The 21,463-nt window shown below is 34.3% G+C and overlaps 1 protein-coding gene across 6 annotated transcripts in view; it reads left to right on the top strand.

Moving 5' to 3' along the window:
• Positions 1-21,463, top strand: part of GAS2 (growth arrest specific 2) — a 139,575-nt gene that overhangs the window by 39,796 nt on the left and 78,316 nt on the right. For all 6 annotated transcript variants that reach the window (XM_064365099.1, XM_064365098.1, XM_064365100.1 and 3 more), the window contains exon 4: positions 14,867-15,008. In XM_064365099.1, coding sequence (XP_064221169.1) covers positions 14,867-15,008 — 142 coding nt within the window. The remainder of the gene's footprint in view (positions 1-14,866; positions 15,009-21,463) is intronic.

Genomic DNA, 21,463 nt, shown 5'->3' with positions numbered 1-21,463 from the left:
TCAACTGGGAAGCTTACAGCTTAGGGTGAGATCTCAGCCCTGCTGGCAAGCTGCTTGGATATAAACTCGGTGCAGTTGTGGAGGCACAGTGGGAGTGAGACTAGCCTTGCTGGCCGTGTGGGATCTGGGTGATGCCTGTCACTGCCAGTTTTCCCCCACTTCCCTGGTGACGTTTTTGTACAGCATAGGCAGCCATAATCCCCCTGGAAACATAACTCCATTGATCTGAGAGCTGTCCCCAAACCCCTACAGGGGCTGCAGCAAGCCCTGCCCAAGGAGAATCTGAGCTCAGACTCATTTAACCCTGCCCCTACCTGACGGTTTTTCTCTACCTAGCTTGGTAGTCAAAGACAAAAGACATAATCTCTTGGGAACTCTGTGACCCTACCCACCACCTGAGAAACCTGAGCCCTCATCCTGGCCAATGCAGGGCAAAATTATAACCCCCTTCTACTGCTATCCTCCTTTCACTCTCTTGAAAGCACCACCTCCTGGCTGGAGGCCAACCAACTCAAGTCATTACAGCAACTCATAGCAGAACAACCCTGCTCCAAAGAAGGAAAAACAGCTAATTCCACCACCTAACACACCTGGCTAACCAGAAGTCCTGAGACTGTCCACATCACAATTTCACTGCTAGCATAACCAACATGTGAGAAAACTAGTGCACTAAACAAAACTACAACCAAGGACTCCCAGAATCCAATTTACTCCCCTGCCATCTCCACCAGAGTAGGTTCTGGTATCCATAGCTGGGAGACATGAAGATAGATTGCATCACAGGACACTTTGCAGACATTCGCCAGCACAGCTTGGAGCCCAGTAGTCCTACTAGGTGGCTAGATCCAGAAAGGCAATAATAGTCACAGGAATCTGGCTCTCTAGAAGCCCTATTCCTAGAAGAACGGGGAGAGCACTACATCAAGGGATTACCCCATGGGATAAAAGAATCCGAACAGCAGCCCTTGAGTTCCAGATGTTTCCACTGAAACATTCTACCTAAATGAGAAAGAACCAGAAAAGTAATATGACAAAACAGCATTCTATAACACCTCCAAAAGATCATACTAGCTCTCTAGCAATGGTCTAAACCAAGAAGTCTCTGAATTGCCAGAAAAAGAAGACTGATTATTAAGCTACTCAAATAGTCACCAGAGAAAGGTAAAAACCAACTTAAAGAAATTAAAGGCCAGGTACAGTGGCTCATGCCTGTAATTTCAGGACTTTGGGAGGCTGGGGCAGGTGGATCACTTGAGATCAGGAGTTTAAGACCAGATTGGCCAATATGATGAAAACCCATCTCTACTAAAAATACAAAAAGTTAGCCAGGCATGATGGCTCAAGCCTGTGGTCCCAGCTACTTGGGACGCTGAAGCATGAGAATTGCTTGAACCCAGGAGACAGAGGTTGCAGTGAGTCGAGATTGTGCCACTGTACTCTAGCCTCGGCAACAGAGTGAGACTCTGTCTCAAAAAAAAAAAAAAAAAAAGAAAAGAAAAGAAAAAGAAAGAAAAAATATATAGGATACAGATGAAAAAGTCTCCAGAAAAATAGATATCAGAAAGGAAGGACAATCACAATTTCTAGAAATGAAAGGCACACTTACAGAAATGCAAAATACACTGGAAAATTTCAACAATAGAATCAAACAAGTAGAAGAAAGAATTCAGAGCTCAAAGACAATGCTTTTGAATTAACCCAATATGATGAAGACAAATAAAAATAATTTTAAAAATAAGCAAAAACCTCCAAGAAATTTGGGATTATGTTAAATGACCAAACATAAAAATAATTGGTATTCCTGAGGAAGAAGAGAAATCTAAAAGTTTGGAAAATTTATTTGAGGGGAAATCAAGGAAAAATTGCCTGGTCTTGCTAGAGATCTAGACTTCCAAATATAAGAACCTATAAGAATACCTGGTAAATTCATGACAAACAGATCATCACCTAGGTACTTACATAGTCGTCAGGTCATCTAAAGTCAAGATGAAGGAAAGAATCTTAAGAGATGAGAGGCAAAAGCATCAGGTAGCCTATGAAAGAAAACCTATCAGATTAACAGAAGATTTCTCAGCAGAAACCCTGTAAGCCAGAAGGGATTGTGGTCCTATCTATAGCCTCCTTAAAATAATTATCAGCCAAGAATTTTGTACACAGCAAACTAAGCTTCATAAATGAAAGAGAGATGAAGTCTTTTTCAGACAAATAAATGTTAACAAAATTTGCCACTACCAAGCCAGCAATATAAGAAATGTTGAAAGGAGTCCTAAATCTTGAGACAAAACCTTGAACTACACAAAAATAGAAAAAATAGAATCAGGACCAATAACACAATGAGAAAAAAAAAGAGAAACAATAACACAATGAGAAAAAAAGCATATTCAGGTAATGACTAGCATGATGAATAGAACACTACCCCACATCTCAATACTAATGTTGAATGTAAATGGCTTCAATTAAAACATACAAAATCACAGAATAGATAAAAATCTACCAGCTGAGTATCTGCCATCTTCAAGAGACTCATCTAACAAATAAGCACTCACCTAAACTTAAGGTAAAGGAGTAGAAAAAGATATTCCATACAAATGGAAACCAAAAGCGAGCAGGAGTAACTATTCTTCTATCAGACAAAACAGTTTAAAGGAATAGGAGTTAAAAAGGATAAAGAGGGACATTATATAATTTTAGAAGGATTAGTCCAACAAGAAAATATCACAATTATAATTAAATATGCACCTAACATGGGAGCTTTCAAATTTATTAAACAATTACCACTACACCTAGGAAATGAGATAGATGGCAACACAATAATAGGAGGGACTCCAGTACTCCACTGACAGCACTAGATAGGTCATCAAGACAGAAAGTCAACAAAGAAACAATGGACTTAAACCATACCCTAGAACAAATGGACTTAACAGATATTTACATAACATTCTATCCAACAACAGCAGAATACATATTATTTTCTTCAACACCTGGAACATTCTCTAAAATAGGCCACAAAACAAGTCTCAATAAATTTAAGCAAATTTAAATTATATCAAGTACTCTCTCAGACCACAGTGGAATAAAATTGAGAAATAAACCTCAAAGAGAACCCTCAAAACTATACAAATACATGGAAATTAAATAATTTGCTTCTGAATAATCCTTGGGTCCACAATGAAATCAAGATGGAAATTAAAACATTCTTTGAACTGAATGATAATAGTGATACAACCAACTAAAACCTCTGGGATTCAGCAAAAGCAGTACTAAGAGGAAAGTTCATAGCATCAAATGCCTACATCAAAAAGTCTGAAAGAGCACAAATAGGCAATCTTTGCTCACACCTCAAGGAATTAGAGAAGCAAGAACAAACCAAACTCAAACCCAGCAGAACAAAAGAAATAACAAAGATGAGAGCAGCACTAAATGAAATTGAAACAATGACAAAAAATACAAAATATAAAGGAAACAAAAACTTGTTTTTTGAAAAGATAAACAAAATTGATAGGCCATTAATTAGATTAACCAAGAAAAGAAGAGAGAAGTTCCAAATAAGCTCAATTAGAAACAAAACAGGAGATACTACAACAGTTAACACAGAAATACAAAAGACCATTTAAGGCTACTATGAACAGCTTGATGCAGACAAACTAGAAAACCTACAGGAGATAGATAAATTCTTGGAATTATACAGCCCTCCTAGATTAAACCAGAAAGAAATAAAAACTCTGACAAGACCAATAAAAAGTAGCAAGATTGAAACAGTAATTTTTAAAAAATGCCAACAAAAAAGTTCAGAACCAGAAGGATTTACAGCTGAATATTATCAGACAGTCAAAGAAGAATTGGTACCAATCCTACTGAAACTATTCCAAAAGATAGAGAAAGAGTGAATCTTCCCTAAATCATTATATTTAGCAAGTATTATCCTAATACCAAAACCAGGAAAGGAGGTAACAAAAAAAGAACACACCTTGTAGGTGTAATACCGCCTACAAGGGAGGCTGAGGCATGAGACTAGCTTGAACCCAAGAGGCGGATGTTGCAGTGAGCCAAGATCGCGCCATGGCACTCCAGCCTGGGTGACACACACAGCAAGTTTCTGTCTCAGAAGAAAAAAGAAAAAAAAGAACGGACATTCAAATTAGTAAAGAGGAAGTCAAACTGTCACTGTTTACTGAAGATATAATCATATACCTAGAAAACCCTAAAGACTCCTTGAAAAAGCTTCTAGATCTGATTAATGATTTCAGTAAAGTTTCAGTGTACAAAATCAATGTACACAGATCAGTAGTACTGCCATACACCAACAATGACCAAGCTGAGAATCAAATCAAGAACTCAACCCCTTTTACAATAGCTGCAAAAAACAATAGAATATTTAGGAATATACCTAACCAAGGAAGTGAAAGACCTCTACAGGGAACACTGCAGAACATTACTGAAATAAATCATAAACAACACAAAGGGAAACACATCCCATGCTCATGGATGGCTAAAATTAATATTGTGAAGATGACCATACTTCCAAAAGCAATCTACAAATTCAGTGCAATTCCTATCAAAATATAATCATTATTCTTCACACAACTAGGAAAAAAAAAATCCTTAAAAAGAGCCTGCATAGCCAAAGCAAGACTAAGCAAAAAGAACAAATCTGATGGCATCACATTACCTGACTTCAAACTATACTATAAGGATATAGTTACCAAAACAATATGGTACTGGTATAAAAATAAGCTCACAGACCAATGGAAAAGAATAGATAGAAATAAAGCCAAATACTTACAGCCAACTGATCTTCCACAAAGCGTATAAAGACATAAATTGGAGAATGGACACCCTGTTTAATAAATGGTGCTGGGAAGACTGGCAACCACATGCAGAAGAATGAAACTGGATCCCTGTCTCTCACCTTATATAAAAATCAAATCTAAGACCTGAAACTGTAAAAATTCTGGAAGATAACATCAGGAAAAACTCTTCTAAACATTGGCCTAGACAAAGAGTTTATGACCAAGAACCCAAGAGCAAATGCAACAAAGCAAAGATAAATAGATGAGACTTAACTAAAAAGCTTTTACACAGCAAAGTAAATAATCAGCAGAATAAACAGACAATATACAGTGTGGGAGAAATACTCACAAACTATGCATCTGACAAAGGACTAATATCTAGAATCTACAAGGAACTCAAACAAATCAGCAGGAAAAAAAATGAATAATCCCATCAAAACTGGGAAAAGGACAGGAATAGACAATGCTCAAAAGGAGATATACAAATGGCCAACAAACATATGAAAAATGCTCAGTATCACTAATTATCAGAAAAATGCAAGTCAAAACCACAGTGTGATACCGCTTTCTGCAAGAATAGCCATAATTTAAAAATCAAAACATACCACGTGTGTACCTATGCAACAATTTTGCATGTTCTTCACATGTACCCCAAAACCTAAAATACAATTAAAAAAAATCAAAACATAATAGATGTTGGTGTGGATGTGGTGAAAAAGTAACACTTTTACACTGCTGATGGGAAATTAAACTAATACAACCACTATAGAAAACGGTATGGAGATTCCTTAAAGAACTAAGTGCAACTACTATTTGATCCAGCAATCCCACTACTGAGTATCTATCCAGAAGAAAATAAGTCATATGAAAAAGACACTTACACACGCATGTTTATAGCAGCACAATTTGCAATTGTAAAAATATGGAACCAGCCTAAATGTCCATCAACCAATAAGTGGATAAAGAAAATATGAAATATGATACATATATTTGAATTCAGTAAAGTAATTCACTGAATTACTTTATATATAATAGAGTATGTGTGTGTGAATTACTGAATTCACACACACATGTATATATGTGTATATATGTATGTACATATATATGTATATACACATATACACACATATATATGTATATGTATATGTATATGGCATATGTATATATGTGTATATGTGTGTGTGTGTCTGAATTACTGAATTTACACACACATGTATATACACATATATATACACACACATATGCCATATGTATACACACACATACCATGGAATACTACTCAGTCATAAAAAGGAATGAAATAATAGAATTCACAGCAACCCGAATGGAGTTGGAACCATTATTCTAAGTGAAGTAACTTAGAATAATGAAGGAATGGAAAACCAAGCATCGTGTGTTCTTACTTATAAGTGGGAGCTAAACTATGAAGATCTAAAGTCAATAAGAATGATATAATGGACTATGGGAACTTTGGGGGAAGGGTAGGAGGGGTTTGAGGGATAAAAGACTGCACAATGGGTTCAGTGTATATTGCTCAAGTGATGGGTGCACCAAAATCTTAGAAATCATACCTAAAGAACTTAGCCATGTAATAAAACACTACCTGTTTCCCCAAAACCACTGAAATAACAATAACAAATATTAAAATCTTTTTATGACTCCTCATTATGAACACTGAGATTTCTATTTAAATTTTTTACATAGCCTCACCAATTGACTTAATTTTTAAGTGTAGAACTAGACATGTGGAGGCTTTAAGAAACTAATCTCGGTGTGTTCATATGCAAACAATTAGTTGGGAGAACAGAAGCTTTTCATAGTTGATGATTCCCATGTGATGTATATATGAATTATGTACACTGTTTATAAAAGTGGAAGGCATGCATTTGTTGTCAAACTTCTTATACTTTCTCTTTTTGGAAGCATTTGATGCTTCTCAAACTATCAATGACATAGTAACTTTTTTGTAGACGTTTTAAAGCTTTGTTAAGGTATTATTAATGTGTAACAAAAATTACATATATTTATGATGTATTTGTGATGTTTTGATACATGTGTACATTGTGAAATGATTAAATCAAGGTAATTAAAATATGTATCACCTCACTTTTTTTTGTGGTGAAAACACTTAATGTCTTCTCTCTTAGCAACTTTTATGTGATACATTATTATTAATAGTCACCAGGTTGTACAATAGATCTCCAGCACTTACTCATCCTGGCTGACTGAAACTGTACCCTTGACTAACATCTCCGAAGCCCTCAACCCCTTCCCCCTAACCCTGGCAATCACTGTTCTATTCCCTGACTTTATGAGTTTAACTTTTTTAGATTTCACCTATTAGAGAAGCTTTCAGTTCACAGCAAAATTGAGCAGAAAGTACACCAGAGTGGTATATTCATTAAGTCATTGAACCTACATTAACACATTGTTACCCAAAGTCCATAGTTTTTAGGGTTCACCCTTAGTGTTAAACAGTCTGGTTTTTACAGATGACATATATCCACCAACATAATATCATACAGAATAGTTTCACTGACCTAACAATTCTGTGTGCTCCACCTTTTCATCTGTCCCTCCCTGCTAACCCCTGATCTTTTTACTGTCTTCGTAGTTTTGCCTTTTCCCGATTGTCATATAGTTGGAATCATACAGTCTGTAGAATTTTTTAGATTGGCTTCTTTCACTTAGTAATATGCATTTAAAGTTCTGCCTTGTGTTTTCATGGCTTGATAGCTCTTTTTTTTTTTTTAATCACTGAATAATCCATTGTCTAACTTTACCCTCATTTATTTATTATTCATCCACTAAAGGACATCTTGGTTGCTTCCAACTTTTGACAATTATGAATAGAACTGCTATAAACATCCATGGGCAGATTTTTAATAAATATGCTTTCAACTCATTTACATAGTAACTTTTATTGTCCATCTTGTAAGCCTGAGTTTTGAGGACTAGGTTTAACCTTCATTTCAAACATTAGTTTATATTATGCCAGAGATGATTTCAGATAATTCAAAATGCTGTACTTATTTGCCAACTTTGTTAGTTAAGTGATTAATTTCATGATTTTAGAGGAAGAAAAGTGTACTAAAACTTTGCTGTAAGAAACTTTTTTAATATTTCTTTTTTATGTATGTGAATATTTCTATGGCACTACAGCATGAATATTAAACTAAAATTTTGATCTAAGATCTGTTCTATGTAAAGTGGAATTTATCTTTGTGAGAGAAAAGGGAAAAAGGGTCAATTTTGGATTCAAGCTTTATGCGTTCAACTGTCCTAAATCATTGCTCACTGCTTGAGGCAAAGGGTCTTACTTCAGAGTCCCCAGGAGAGGGTTAGGGAACCACAAAAGTATTTTTCTCCCTTTTTAAACATTTCTATAATTTGCATCTTAAAGACTATATTTTCACCATTTCTTAAGCCACTTGGTAGACATAGTTAGCTACCTTGATACTATGAATGTTCAAGGAAATAGTTTTATTGAAAGAGATTCTTTTTCTATTAAATATATAGTGAAACTAAAAGTAGTAAGGGGTTACAGGTGGAAACATTAATTCTATCATGGAAAGAGTGACTTTATTGCCTGTCTATTTGAACAGTACACTCTATATACCCTTTGGAAAAGAAAAAATATTAGTTCTTGGCAAGCGTCATGTCTTCTTTTATGTATCTCTTCTGTTTTTTATCTCAAATGTCTACTTGATGTAATCAAGGAGAGTAGTATGACTCAAACTTTTGTGAAGAATGAATTATTTAAACTACTAGTATTAAATTTTCAATTCACACAATACAAGGGAGCTCAGGATGCCATTCTCTCAGTCTTTTTTTCTCCTGACTTGAATAGGTGAAAGAGAACACATGATTCTTTATTCTAATGCTGCCTGGACAAACATTTGGGAAATAAATCAAATGCTGAAATATACTACCTTCAAGTCTTTGGTGAGCTGTCATGGATCAGTCGAAAGTCTAGGAGCATAAGAGACCAAATGATTTGTTTTGAACTGTCCATAAGCTCAGTTTCTTTATCTGGAAAATGAGGCTTCTCTTATCTGCCAAATGGCATTTGGCCATTTGTTTGTTTGTTTGTTTGTTTTCTATTGCAGGTGGACTCCATCAGGTCAGGCATGGTGAGGCAGCAGGAGGAGCCTCTAGTGCCCATCTTCCAGAGCTGCCACCTCTTTTTTCTTCTACATAATAAATAAACATTAATTATAAACCAGTTTATTTTGAAATGGAAAAATACAGGTGTTAGATTACTGTTGAACTCAACATTTTTATTCTTTTTTTATTGTAGTTTAAGTTCTGGGGTACATATGCAGATCTTGTAGGATCGTTGCATAGGTATGCATATGCCATAATGGTTTGCTATCTCTATCCTCCCCCGTCACCTACATCAGGCATTTCTCCCAGTGTTATCCCTCCCCAACCTCCCTTGCCCCCACTGTCCCTCCCCTACCCCCAACCCCCTAACAGACCCCAGTGTGTGATGTTCTCCTCCCTGTGCCCATGTGTTTTCATTGTTCAACACCTGCCTATGAGTGAGAACATGCACTGTTTGGTTTTCTGTTCTTGTGTCAGTTTGCTGAGAACGATGGTTTTCAGATTCATCCATGTTCCTACAAAGGACAGAAACTCATCACTTTTTATGACTGCATAGTATTCCATGGTGTATATGTGCCACATTTTCTTTGTCCAATCTATCATTGATAGGCATTTGGGTTGGTTCCAGGTCTTTGCTATTGCAAACAGTGCCTCAATTACCATACGTGTACATGTGTCTTTATAATAGAACGATTTATAATCCTTTGGACATATACCCAGTAATGGGATTGCTGGGTCAAATGGAATTTCTATTTCTAGATCCCTGAGGAATCACCACACTGTCTTCCACAATGGTTGAACTAATCTACACTCCCACCAACAGTGTAAAAATGTTCCCATTTCTCCACATCCTCTCCAGTATCTGTCTCCAGATTTTTTAATGATCACCATTCTAACTGGCATGAGATGGTATCTCAATGTGGATTTGATTTGCATTTCTCTAATGACCAGTGATGATGAGCATTTTTTTCATATGTTTGTTGGCCTCATATATGTTTTTTAAGAATTAAATAGGAAAATCCCTATTAAAATAAGTGTTGTGTACCTAGAGCATTGAAGACACTTACAACATGAGTACCCTCCTCCCCAACCCCACCATAACTTTCAGAAAACAGCAAGTCAGTACCTCCCGTGTGTAAAGCACCACATTTGGCACTGTGGCAGTGTAATGCTAAAAATAAGATCCTGGTTTTCCAGATGCAGATTATTACAACATTATAAATGGAATTAGTTAAGAATGTGCTTCATGACCCCATAACTAGGACATACAGCAGCATATATATCCAATATTTGAAAATGACTTACATGTTTATATTTCTTAGTAACTTAACTACACCCAGGGGAACTACTGGATTTGATGGGAGTTGAGAGACATGGAGATGATGTTAGGAGGGAAGCTAGTCAAGTAGTCAAACACTGCACTTTATAAAACTCCAAATTATAGCTTCACTTTCCCCACTATGAATGTGCTGTCTGATATGATAACCACCAGCCACATGTGGCTATTTAAATTTAAGTTGGTAAATGAAGTAAATGCTTAAAAGTTCAGATATTCAACAGCCACATGTGACTAATGGCTACCATATTGGTTAGCACAGATATAGGACATTTTTGTCAATGTAGAAACTTATATTTAAAAATGATTCAGAAGCTAATGTTCAAGTTTAGGGTAAAGACAGGAAGAAGTAAATTATTTGCCAGTCTATTTCTGAAATCTTGTACCCATAATGGAAATAATGCAATGTTGGCAAGAAAATCCAAGAGAAGGAAATCATAGATATTCGGTATGTTTTTACTTACATTGATGACCTTTTTTGAACACTTACCAGTACACTTTGATTAATTAATTTACACCCCCACACACATAGCCAATGGGGTGTACATTGTGTTTTATGAACATCATGTAGCAGAGAAGACGGAAAGATAGATTGTAAGTCTGATGAGAATGGGAGGACACTTTTGGAATGCATAACTGTGCTCTTATAGGTCAATCAACCAATCTATAAGTATTTTAGAAGCTATAAGTATATATGTTGGGTTAATCTTGCTGAGAAATACAAACAGTAGAGTCTTGATATTAGAAATTTTGCTATTCATTCTATTGACTACTTACACACAATCTCAGTGGCTTATTGGTAGTAACTTCTCATTTTGCTAACACAATACATTGAATCCTACACCATGGACACTGTTGTACAATAGCATGGCTCTTGTTAGTGAATGACTGAGCCTAAATTTCTATCCAATTTTGGTTTAGCTTGACTGTTTTCTATTCATCATTCATATTCAGTAACTTTCAGAAAAGGTTTGAAGGTATTTAATTTTTCAGTTATGTTTTCCTGAATTTCTGGAAGGCATTTTATGCATAGTTATGCCATTAACTTAGTAAATTTTGAAGGCCCTGGGAACATGTCCCTTGGGCATGTAAAAATTCTAATACAGATTATTTGGTCCTGTTCTCAAGTTGACTGTGATCTAGTTTGAGGAGGCAGTCTAATCATTCATTCATTCATTCGTGTTTGAGGACATAATATTATCTGAAAAAGCTTTCATGAGTAAACAAAGATAATATATAATTTAAATGTTGTTGTTTGGAGAATTGAGCAGTTAGTGGAAAACTGATACGGAAAACATATCAGGTGAGCTATGTGTGAATATGTGATGGATTTTATAGGGCTAATGAGTGTGACTTTTTAAAAAATCCTCGAATGAAATGTTTTATCTGGATGAAAATTGGAAGTTTCTATTCACACTGTTTACTATTTCCCAGCCTTCAGCTGGCATGGGAACACTCAGTTTAACAACTGTACAACAGAAGCAAATACCCCATAAATTACCTAAATGCCAAGTAGTTACATCAGCGTTACTGCTAAATTCTTCTACACTGGGAGTTCCCAAGTTTTGAAGTATCAATAGCCAGCTTTCATTTTATTTGACTTAAAATAACTTTCCTGTCTTCTAATATGATTGCATTGAATTTTAAGTAAATACTTAGATTCTGGCATATGATAGGTACATGATTTTGTAAAGACCAAAAGCTTTGTAGGGAAAAAAATTTCATTTTCATTTACATCCTCAGTGGTTGTTCTTGTAAATTCTTAAAGAGTGGGCTGAATGATATTTAAGGGCTTGTCCCTTGTGGGTATCTTTCAAAAATGTACCCCTTGGTGGATCAAGTATCAAATCAATCTCTTGCTTCTTCAGTGCAAAATGGATATTTTGTTCCTTTTTGCTATGAGGATCACGTATCTCATGTCACTTAGCAAGCCTGTGGTTATATGAAGTATTTTATACTTCCTAGATTATAGTTTCTACAAGCAAACTCATATATTAGTTTGAAGTGGTTTCACATGTAGTTTCTTCTGCCCACCAGGGATATAGGTGGTATGTCTTGAAGTGGCTCATTGTTTGGATCTAATTATGTTCATTTCCTAAACATAGTTTTTGCCTTATTCATATCATAAAAAAGCTTTACTATCATCTCTCGGAGATTTTATTCAGCAGATTTTTTTAATAAACAAAATGTTTTGGCTGACATAACTTGCCTACTTTGATTTTTTTTAATTTGGTAGTATTGATAAAATATAAAAGTCACTAAAAATGCTATTACTTGTTTTAGAATTATATAAAATAAGTAAATGATCCTTGATACACCAATCAATTCCCTTCCTCAAAGGCAATCACTATCAATTTAATGCATTTCCTTCTTGAATTATTTCTAATTTTACAATCTATAAATATGTAAATATTTATATATGTATTACAACATATTTACATATTTAAAGCAATTTAGCTTTATATGTGGTCATCTATATTGTATGTGTATACACACACACTAATGTGTATGTGTGTACATGCATCGTAAAATGATATATCGTACTACAACTATTTGTTGGCAAATTTGTTTCTGCTTAACACTATATTCTGAACATATTTCTGGCTCAATACATGTGCATATGTTGTATTTTTTATAATTGTATAGTGTTTCATTGTATTTATATATTATATGTTATTCCACCAGCTCTCTTGATGTATTTTTATTTTTTTCTATTCGATCAGTGTTGCAACAAATATACTTGTACATATATTTTAATCATGAATGATATTTTATGTGTAGAATATATTCTTAGATCTCCTTAGAATTGCTAGATTTAAGGAATTTACATTTAAATTTAATACATACTAAATAATGTTCATGAATACTTTATAAGGGAGACATTGTACTACACTATTTCTGACTGTTTTTATAACTCATCTAGGAAGCCATTCTTTCGGAAACCATTACTTGGTATATGGACCAAATCATTTAAGGAAATATTGCTATATAGGTAACCCTATATATGGTTTATATATCTATAGTGCCTGAAGTATATATCTGTGTAAATATCTGTGTATTTATGCAGAAACTTTGATTATATCTATCCTTAATCAAATTCAAGTTACAACAAAAAGATGGATCTTTGAGATTAGACAGACAAAGATTTTCAGTGATGTAGTAACTTAATGTTTTAAGTTATTGTGTATAACCACAAAATCCCTGGAACTCTAGTAAGAAATCTAGTTAAGTTACATGTTGGCAGGACTTCATCAATCCACCTAGGTCACTATTTTATTTTTTTATAACCATCCTTGTAAATAGGCCCAATAATCAGCAGCATTTTGGTTTTATTTAGGGGTTCACAGTGAATATAAGAAACAGTTTATAAATGTAAATCACAAAGTACTTCTCCTTTGACTTTTTTGTTTGTTGAGTCAAAGTCCTATGTAGCCCAGATCACCTGAAGGCATGGCTCAGTTGTTCACATCACAAAGAGTTACATTCTTTAGCTTCATGGAATGTCATGGAAATAAGTTATGTGCTATTAAAGAAAAAAGATAGCACTTGGTATGCTGCCAAGAGAGATTTCCTGCTGAAAATTTTATGAGTTGTTTAACAGAAAAGTCTGTCCAGGTTCACATCCACCCTTATCTTAACCACTTTCTTATGAGAAATGATGCAGAATGTAAACAAGGTATTTTGAGGTCAGATAGCAGAGTTCAGACCAGAATTATGTTTGTATTATATGCTATGGCTATACCCTGTGGTTTAAAAGAAAATAGTCTGGAAGAAAGTCTGTAGAACATTATTTTTTTGATAGAAGGTCTCACTCTGTCACCTAGGTTGCAGTGCAGTACATGATGAAGGTTCACTGCAGCCTCAACTTCCTGGGCTCAGGCGATTCTCCTGCCTCAGCTCCCTGAGTAATTGGGACCATAGGTGCAAACAATGCCTGGCTAATTTTTATTTTTATTTGTAGAGACAATACATAGCTATGTTGCCCGGGTTAGTTGCGAACTCCTGGACTCCAAACCTCCTGCCTTGGCCTCCCAAATTGCTGGGATTATAGGCATGAGCCACCACACACAGCAAATGTTGTTGTTACATGATTTTTAATATTTCCCTTTCTTGGTATTGATGATTGAGACTTGTAATGTTAAATAATTCTGCTGCTCTCTTTTGACTTTATAATTCTTGTATAATTTTTGCAGTATATGTTTATACCTGTAAGAATGCAAGTGTATATATGTTATATATACATAATATTCATATATTTGTGTTTCTCCCATTCCTCTTTCACAAATAAGAAATACATTTATAAGTACTTTGTGAAAAATACTGATAGAATGCTTAGATGAAAGAGAAGGACAGAAAAATTAGAGAAAGAGAAGCAGCAGCCTGAGTCAAGAAAGGTACCTAACTATCTTCACTCCTAGGTACTAAAAAGCAAAGGAGATGTGCTTGCAGGAACAGATTTTCAGTCTCTTACTGCAACGTTTGCACAGCATTATATTTCCTTTCTATGGTTCTTCACAAACCTACTTACTGGCATGAGGTCATTCCAAAGCATTTTGTTGAAAACATGTTTTTAAAATATCATTGTACTAAACTTTGACAGATTTCCCCTAGAATGAATTTCTTTATTTTTCAGAATCTGCCACTGAAGAAGATCCCATGCAAAGCCAGTGCACCCTCGGGCTCCTTTTTTGCCCGAGACAATACAGCAAATTTCTTATCCTGGTGCCGAGATTTAGGGGTGGATGAAACATGTCTGTTTGAATCCGAAGGTTTGGGTATGTATTTCCTTCAGAATTTTAGTTGATAAGATACTCAAATTATCTTTTGTCTTTGTCAGTATTGCCACCAAAAAGTTTTCTGTATGATATCATTTTGCAGATTATTATTTATAAATCTGTCTTGAGTTTATAAAAAGTCTGAGTTTGTTGTAAACGTGCAGGTCTGCTCTAACTTGATACTTTGAAAACAGAAAAATGAATATGCTCTCTTACTATGGGTTACCTCATGGATACAAGAATAGAAACAGAAGTAGCACAATTCTTTCCAAGCTAAATATAAGGGCCATTAGTGTAAAATTTGTGCAATATCATGGATATTTGGAAAACACAGGGCCAAATTTTATCCCCAGGCTTTGATCTAGATTAAAGTATTAGCATTGCATGTTCTAGCCATGGAGAGTACTCTTCTCTTTTCACCTCTACAATGATATGGAAAAATTAGTTTATTTATTTATTTTTTAGTGAGTTAAAAATCAGGCAAGATAACAAGAGATTGAGGTCATTAAAGACGTTGATGTAAAGGATAGATACTTTAGTGCCTATACATACCCAGATAACTGTGTAGATTTTTGTTGCTTTCTGATTGAATTTTGGCAGATTCACTTCCAAGTCATAGAATGAGCTTATTTCTTTTGAAGCAAACATACATTGGAGTATTCAGTGTTTCAACACTACTCCATACACTAGAATAAAATGCTCAAACTTGCCATGTAGGCTCCAGCACAGTACAACTCTAATATTAGTGTTAAATATTAGAGCTAATGGCTCATTTTTGCAAAATGCAACCAAGTTGAGAAAGGAGACATCTAGAGAAAAAAAATCTTTGCTTTCTTTTTGCCTGAGGCCTTAAAAATCAATTTAATGGTCATATAATACAAAATATTAATATCAAAGTAAGCTGAGCATCCTTCAGAGAGAACAAGTATACAAATTACCTTTCAAACAGCCAAAATACTATTGCCCCTAGGCCCCAAAAAACAATATTCCCATGCGGAACCTAGGAAATGTATGGTAACAGCTGAAATCTTACTCATTTTATATGCTTAAGGAAATCTGTATTTGTTCTCAGTGGAGTTGGTATGATATGGCAAAGAAATACCATCAAATTTCTGAAAATTCTCTTAGCAAAGATGGAACAGCATAAATTTAGCCAGGGGCAATATTCTAGAACTGAATGAAAAAAAAAAAAGAAAAACCAGAGTAATCGCACAGTAATCTGCTGTATACAATGGTGTGCTCATGAAATGATCAGTAAATAAATCAGCTTTTGATTGTTATTACCATTTCCTCATATCAAAATAAAAACATTTTGTGGAAGATGCGTGTGTACATAGATAATACATGTTTTTCAGTCCTGTGGTTAATTTACAAATCAATTTTAACTGTCAGGTTTACGGGAAGCCATGTGAGTGGAGGATTATAGGAAGGGGCTGTGGAAGAATTATTTGCACAAACAATCAAATAAAATCACTTACAAGATCTGGTAAATGTTAAGATCTTTTAAAAATATATAGCCATAAAATCAAATCTTAGTAACAAGGAGTACACTCTGCACATGTGGACAGTTAAGATGATTTAAAATTCTAGCATGCCTCTGAATTGCTGAAGAATCACATGGGGAAGCTATGATTAATTTGTTCATTGTACAGTTTTTCATTAAAGAAGCATTTTTTTCAGTGATTACTATAGGCTAAGTGGGTTAATAAAAGCTATGAATGTACATATGATCTTGTCTCATTTTCTCATTGTCCATGACTTCTTTTGTTATTTGAACTAATAAAATTTTCCTGTGGACACCAAGAAGAGTCCATCTAATATTAAATCCTCTCTGCTAGAAATAGCACTATAGGTGAAGGTTCTAATATGTATTTACTTTAATGGCTTTTAAAAGCCCCATTCAAATAATAATAAATTTTACCTAAAATTTTAAAGCTTACAGAAGCTTATATAATGACCCTCTTATAAAAATGCATACTCTATAGCAAATACAATTATGTCAAGAAGAACCTTTAGATGGCCTACTTCTTCACCCAGTTTGAAAAAATATATCTTTTGACATTATAAAAAGTCCATGATAATTTATATAATATATAATTGTACAAAAGTTTTGTACAAATTTTAAAGGGTATAAAAATTAAACAATTATTGGTCAACTTCTCAGTGCCAAGTTAAATTAGTTAGGTTTTCCAGTTGCTGCTCAATGAAAAGATAAATTTGCAATTTCTCCTGCTCAGAATAGAACCTAAATGATTGATATATAATAGACTCTAGGGATGTAATAGAAGGGGGCCAATATTATGGCATTGACTTTAGGATTAGTTAGAGAAAGGAAACAGCTGTGCTCATAGATGGTCACGATAATCAAGAGGAAGGACCATAAGAAGTTCTATTTCCACAAGTGGAACCCTTTCTCCTTGTTTTTTTTTTTAATTATTATTATTATTCATTGAGGGTAAGGAAGAGATTGAGCTGTTGCTGATGGCTTTGGACTCTACTTGGCAGAATTGACTTTCTTGCAACAATAACACTGTGTCCTCTGCTTGATGTCTTTTCACACTTCACTTTTGAAAGGAAATTTAGGGCAAGCCTTTTTACTTTCTTTTTCTTTTAACCTCAAGATTTCATTTCAGTAGCGCACAAGATGAAGCACATCCTTTGTGTCCTAGTGTTCTGAACAGCAAATAAAATGAAAAGATGCTCTGATGAATGGAAAAAAAATGTGTTTGAATGAATGATAAAGTAGATCACTGTACTGTGTGTATGAAGAGGCTTCTGTGTTTAGCTGTTCAAAGGTCTTTGCCTGCATAAAGCATCCTTATCTTTGTGGCAACTGATATGCTACCCTCTGTTGCAGTGCTTTTTTGTACAATTATTTGTCAGAGGATCTTGATTCACAACTCACTGTTCTCTTTTCACAACAGCTAATGACAAGAAACCTCAGTGGGCAAGGGAAGGTGTGCTAGCCATGAATTGGGAAGAATGGAGAGCAACTAATTCCATATGTTTATGACATGCTTCTTGTCTTTTTGATTCTTGGCAGATAACTTCCTATGTCACATACAGGGTTTAAACTGCAATTTATATTCTGTGACATTCTTTAGAGATAATTTTTCCTCTGTAAAATGTCAGTTCTTGGATCATATGTTTGCTACATCCTGAACTATTTCAAAAGTAAATCCATAGAAAAGTGGACAAAGGTCATAAAGAACCTATCCATAAAAGACTTATAAAAATCCAATTAAGGTATTAAAATATTGGACCCTTTAGTAATAAGGTAAATTTGAATGAAAACTATGAAAAAAATAGCTAAATTAAGAAGATTATATAGTTAGTATTGGTAAGTATATAGGATATCAGAATCTTCCATACATTGCTGAAGAAAATTAGAAATTGGCATGCTTTCTTTGGAAGGCAATTTGACATTATATATCAAAGACCTCAGAAGTATTCAAACATTTTGATTAAGTTGTCTTGCTTCCAAAAATATATTAAAGGCAATTAGTATAGGCACCAGAATGTCTATTGAAATATTTTTTAAAGTAGCTGGAACCTATGATATTTGGTAGCAACTTAACAAATTGTAGTCATCCATAGATACCATGCAAAGATAATATTCTTGAAACTGTTTAAGGATATGGGAAAATATGATATACTATTAAGCTGAGGTCACCCATTTATATCTATTATTTAACAACAAAATTTCATATTCAGAATTCGAAGGAAAAATAAATAGTAATTAGGTTGTAAATGACATCATTTTCTTCAATTATCTATTAATCAACAAACTTAAGATAGTGAACAATTATGTAGTCTGAAACATGAACAATTGATTTATATTACGATGCAATTGGACCAATTAGCATAGACATTTATTGACATACAATTTTACACATCAGGATACTAAAAGAATTTTTCACATTGTTGAGGTTAAACTGATACTTTAAGTGATTATAGAATTGTATGTGGTATAGTAGCAAAGGTTTTTGCATGGCCTGTGGAGCATGTTGTAATCATAAGGGTCTACATATAATGCTTGCTCTGACCCCTGCTGTAGGAACCACGTTGCCATATAAGTGACAATAGAAAACTTTCTTTTCATTTCTTTGATATGTTAAGATTAATATCAGTTGCATTAGATTCCTTTAAAATATTTACGATTGTGCTTTAAGTTAAAAAGATAAACATAATTATTATCTAGAATTCAAAAGTATGTAGTTGATCAGTCTATAAACAAAATGGTCCCCAATAGTTATTTTATAAAAAATTAACTTTGAATTATGGAGTTAAAATATATGTTCAGTTTCATGGAAATGTAAAAGTTATTGGACAGTAATAATCAATAATCTTCCAAACAGTAAATTTAGTAATTTTAAAAATGTTCATTTAAATAAATAATTTAACCACATTTTCTAAAATGATATTGAGTGTTTTTATGTAGCTCATTTTTACAATTTAAATTAAGATCAAAAATCTATATTTTCAAGCTTAAAGAGTTTTCAATTATGAATTATGAAATCGATGCTTTTATGTAACTTTTTACTAAGGTATTTTAAGTGACTATTTTCTCAAATTACTGCTAGTCTTTCTGTGCAGTTTATTATTTGTAATTTACATTGGCCTATCAATTTAGAAATTGTCAAGTTAACTTTTTTCCCTAGAAATGTATTTATTTTGTTTTATTTATACACATTTGGTGAGCTGGGAGATGGAGAAAAAAGGGCTGGGGAAGTTCTTTTAAAATACACACATTTTTTGCTTGCTATAATTGTGTCAATATCATTATGTTATTGGATAATTATAGGATTTGGAGGCCAGTGACTATGCTTCATCTATTTCTCTGAGAAAGAATCTACTCAGCAAGAAAAGGGTTTGCTATCTGTGGTGTAGCATGCAAATGTGTGTGATTTGTTTGAGTATAACTTTTAAAAAGTTTTATTTTCTGTGTTTGTGTTTGCTTTGTGGTACTGTCTTCTTTTGATGCATCATTCTGATGAGGAATTTTATAAATTTTTTTCTTCTGTTAAACATTGGTCAGCATTTTACTTCAGAGGCAAACATTATCTACCTACAGTAAAAATGACTGTGTGTGGAATTTTTTTATTTTATTTTTATTTTTTAAGAAGGAGTCTTGCTTTGTCACTAGGCTGGAGTGCAGTGGTGCGATCTTTGCTTGCTGCAACCTCTGCCTTGGGTGCAAGTGATTCTCCTGCCTTAGCCCCTCCAGCAGCTGGGACTACAGGCGCGCATCACCATGCCCAGGTAATTTTTTGTATTTTTAGTAGAGACGGGGTTTCACCATGTTGGCCAGGATGATCTTGATCTCTTGACCTCATGATCCACCCACCTCGGCCTCCCAAAGTGCTAGATTACAGGAGTGAGTCACCGAGCCAGGCCATGGATTTTTAAGTATTAGCAATTTCCATCATTTCTTAAAGTCACATGTTGCATCAGAAAAAGAATCTATGCCTGCCTTCAAATGTTTGCTAAATCACCCTTATTCTTGTTTTTGACTATATTGAAGACTATAACAGTGTTTTTGTGGAAAAAATAGCTCTATTACTATTAGTATTATTTTGTGATAATAATTTCACGATACTCATTCAACTCTGGATTATTTATATTAATTTCTTTCCCAGGATCATTTTCTTTTAGACTTTGTTTTTTTAACACATTTTTGTTTTATGAAGTACATACTTCATTAGTATTTCAATTCACTTTTACGCTGAAAACCCTTTTCAAATCTGTCCCTCTCCCCTACTCCAGGGAAGATGTAAGAGGGAGAAATTACATCCCTTGTCCAATGTTACACCACTTTTAAATGGCCCAACTGAAGTTTGAATTCAGTTCCATTCACCTCCAAAAATCATGCCTCTCTGTTATAGAAGCATATACTTTGCCTGCATTAATTTTAGATATTATTAGGATTATTTTAAGCAAAAGGAAAAATATATACCAACTTAGAAAAGACTCACTTCTGATTGATGTTCTGAGTGATAGTGGCTTAATCCATTAATTTAACCTGGGTGCTGGGTGCTAGAGAAAGAAAGAGCCCTCTTTCTTCAGGATATTTCTCAACTTTGGGGGAAAGGCAATAAAATACATTCTATTCTATAGAGCTTCCATTACTGATGAGATTATAAATAGATACTCCCTGTTTATATGATTTATATGGATGCCATGTTCTATTTTAAATTATTCTGACTGGTGATTCAGAGAAATTTGGATACTCACACACATCATTTTTGAGCTTATGAGATTCTTTGTTTGCTGTTTCCTTCTCATTTGCCTCAGATCAGTGTTTTAGCCCCTTAATTACCATCCCTATTTGACACCTACATTTAAACTCACAGATTTTTGTGTGGGTCTTACTCAGGGTGACATGACACACAGAGTAGTTTCGTGTTTGGGAAGCATGAAATTTTTTATGTATCTTATAGAACCCAGCAGGAGAG

Source organism: Aotus nancymaae, unplaced genomic scaffold, assembly GCF_030222135.1.
Source record: "Aotus nancymaae isolate 86718 unplaced genomic scaffold, 86718_ANA_hifiasm-v0.15.2.pri h1tg000059l, whole genome shotgun sequence".
Classification (NCBI taxonomy): Eukaryota; Metazoa; Chordata; class Mammalia; order Primates; family Aotidae; genus Aotus; species Aotus nancymaae.
The sequence above is the reverse complement of the archived record's forward strand: the minus strand, read 5'-3'. Positions and strand labels throughout refer to the sequence as shown.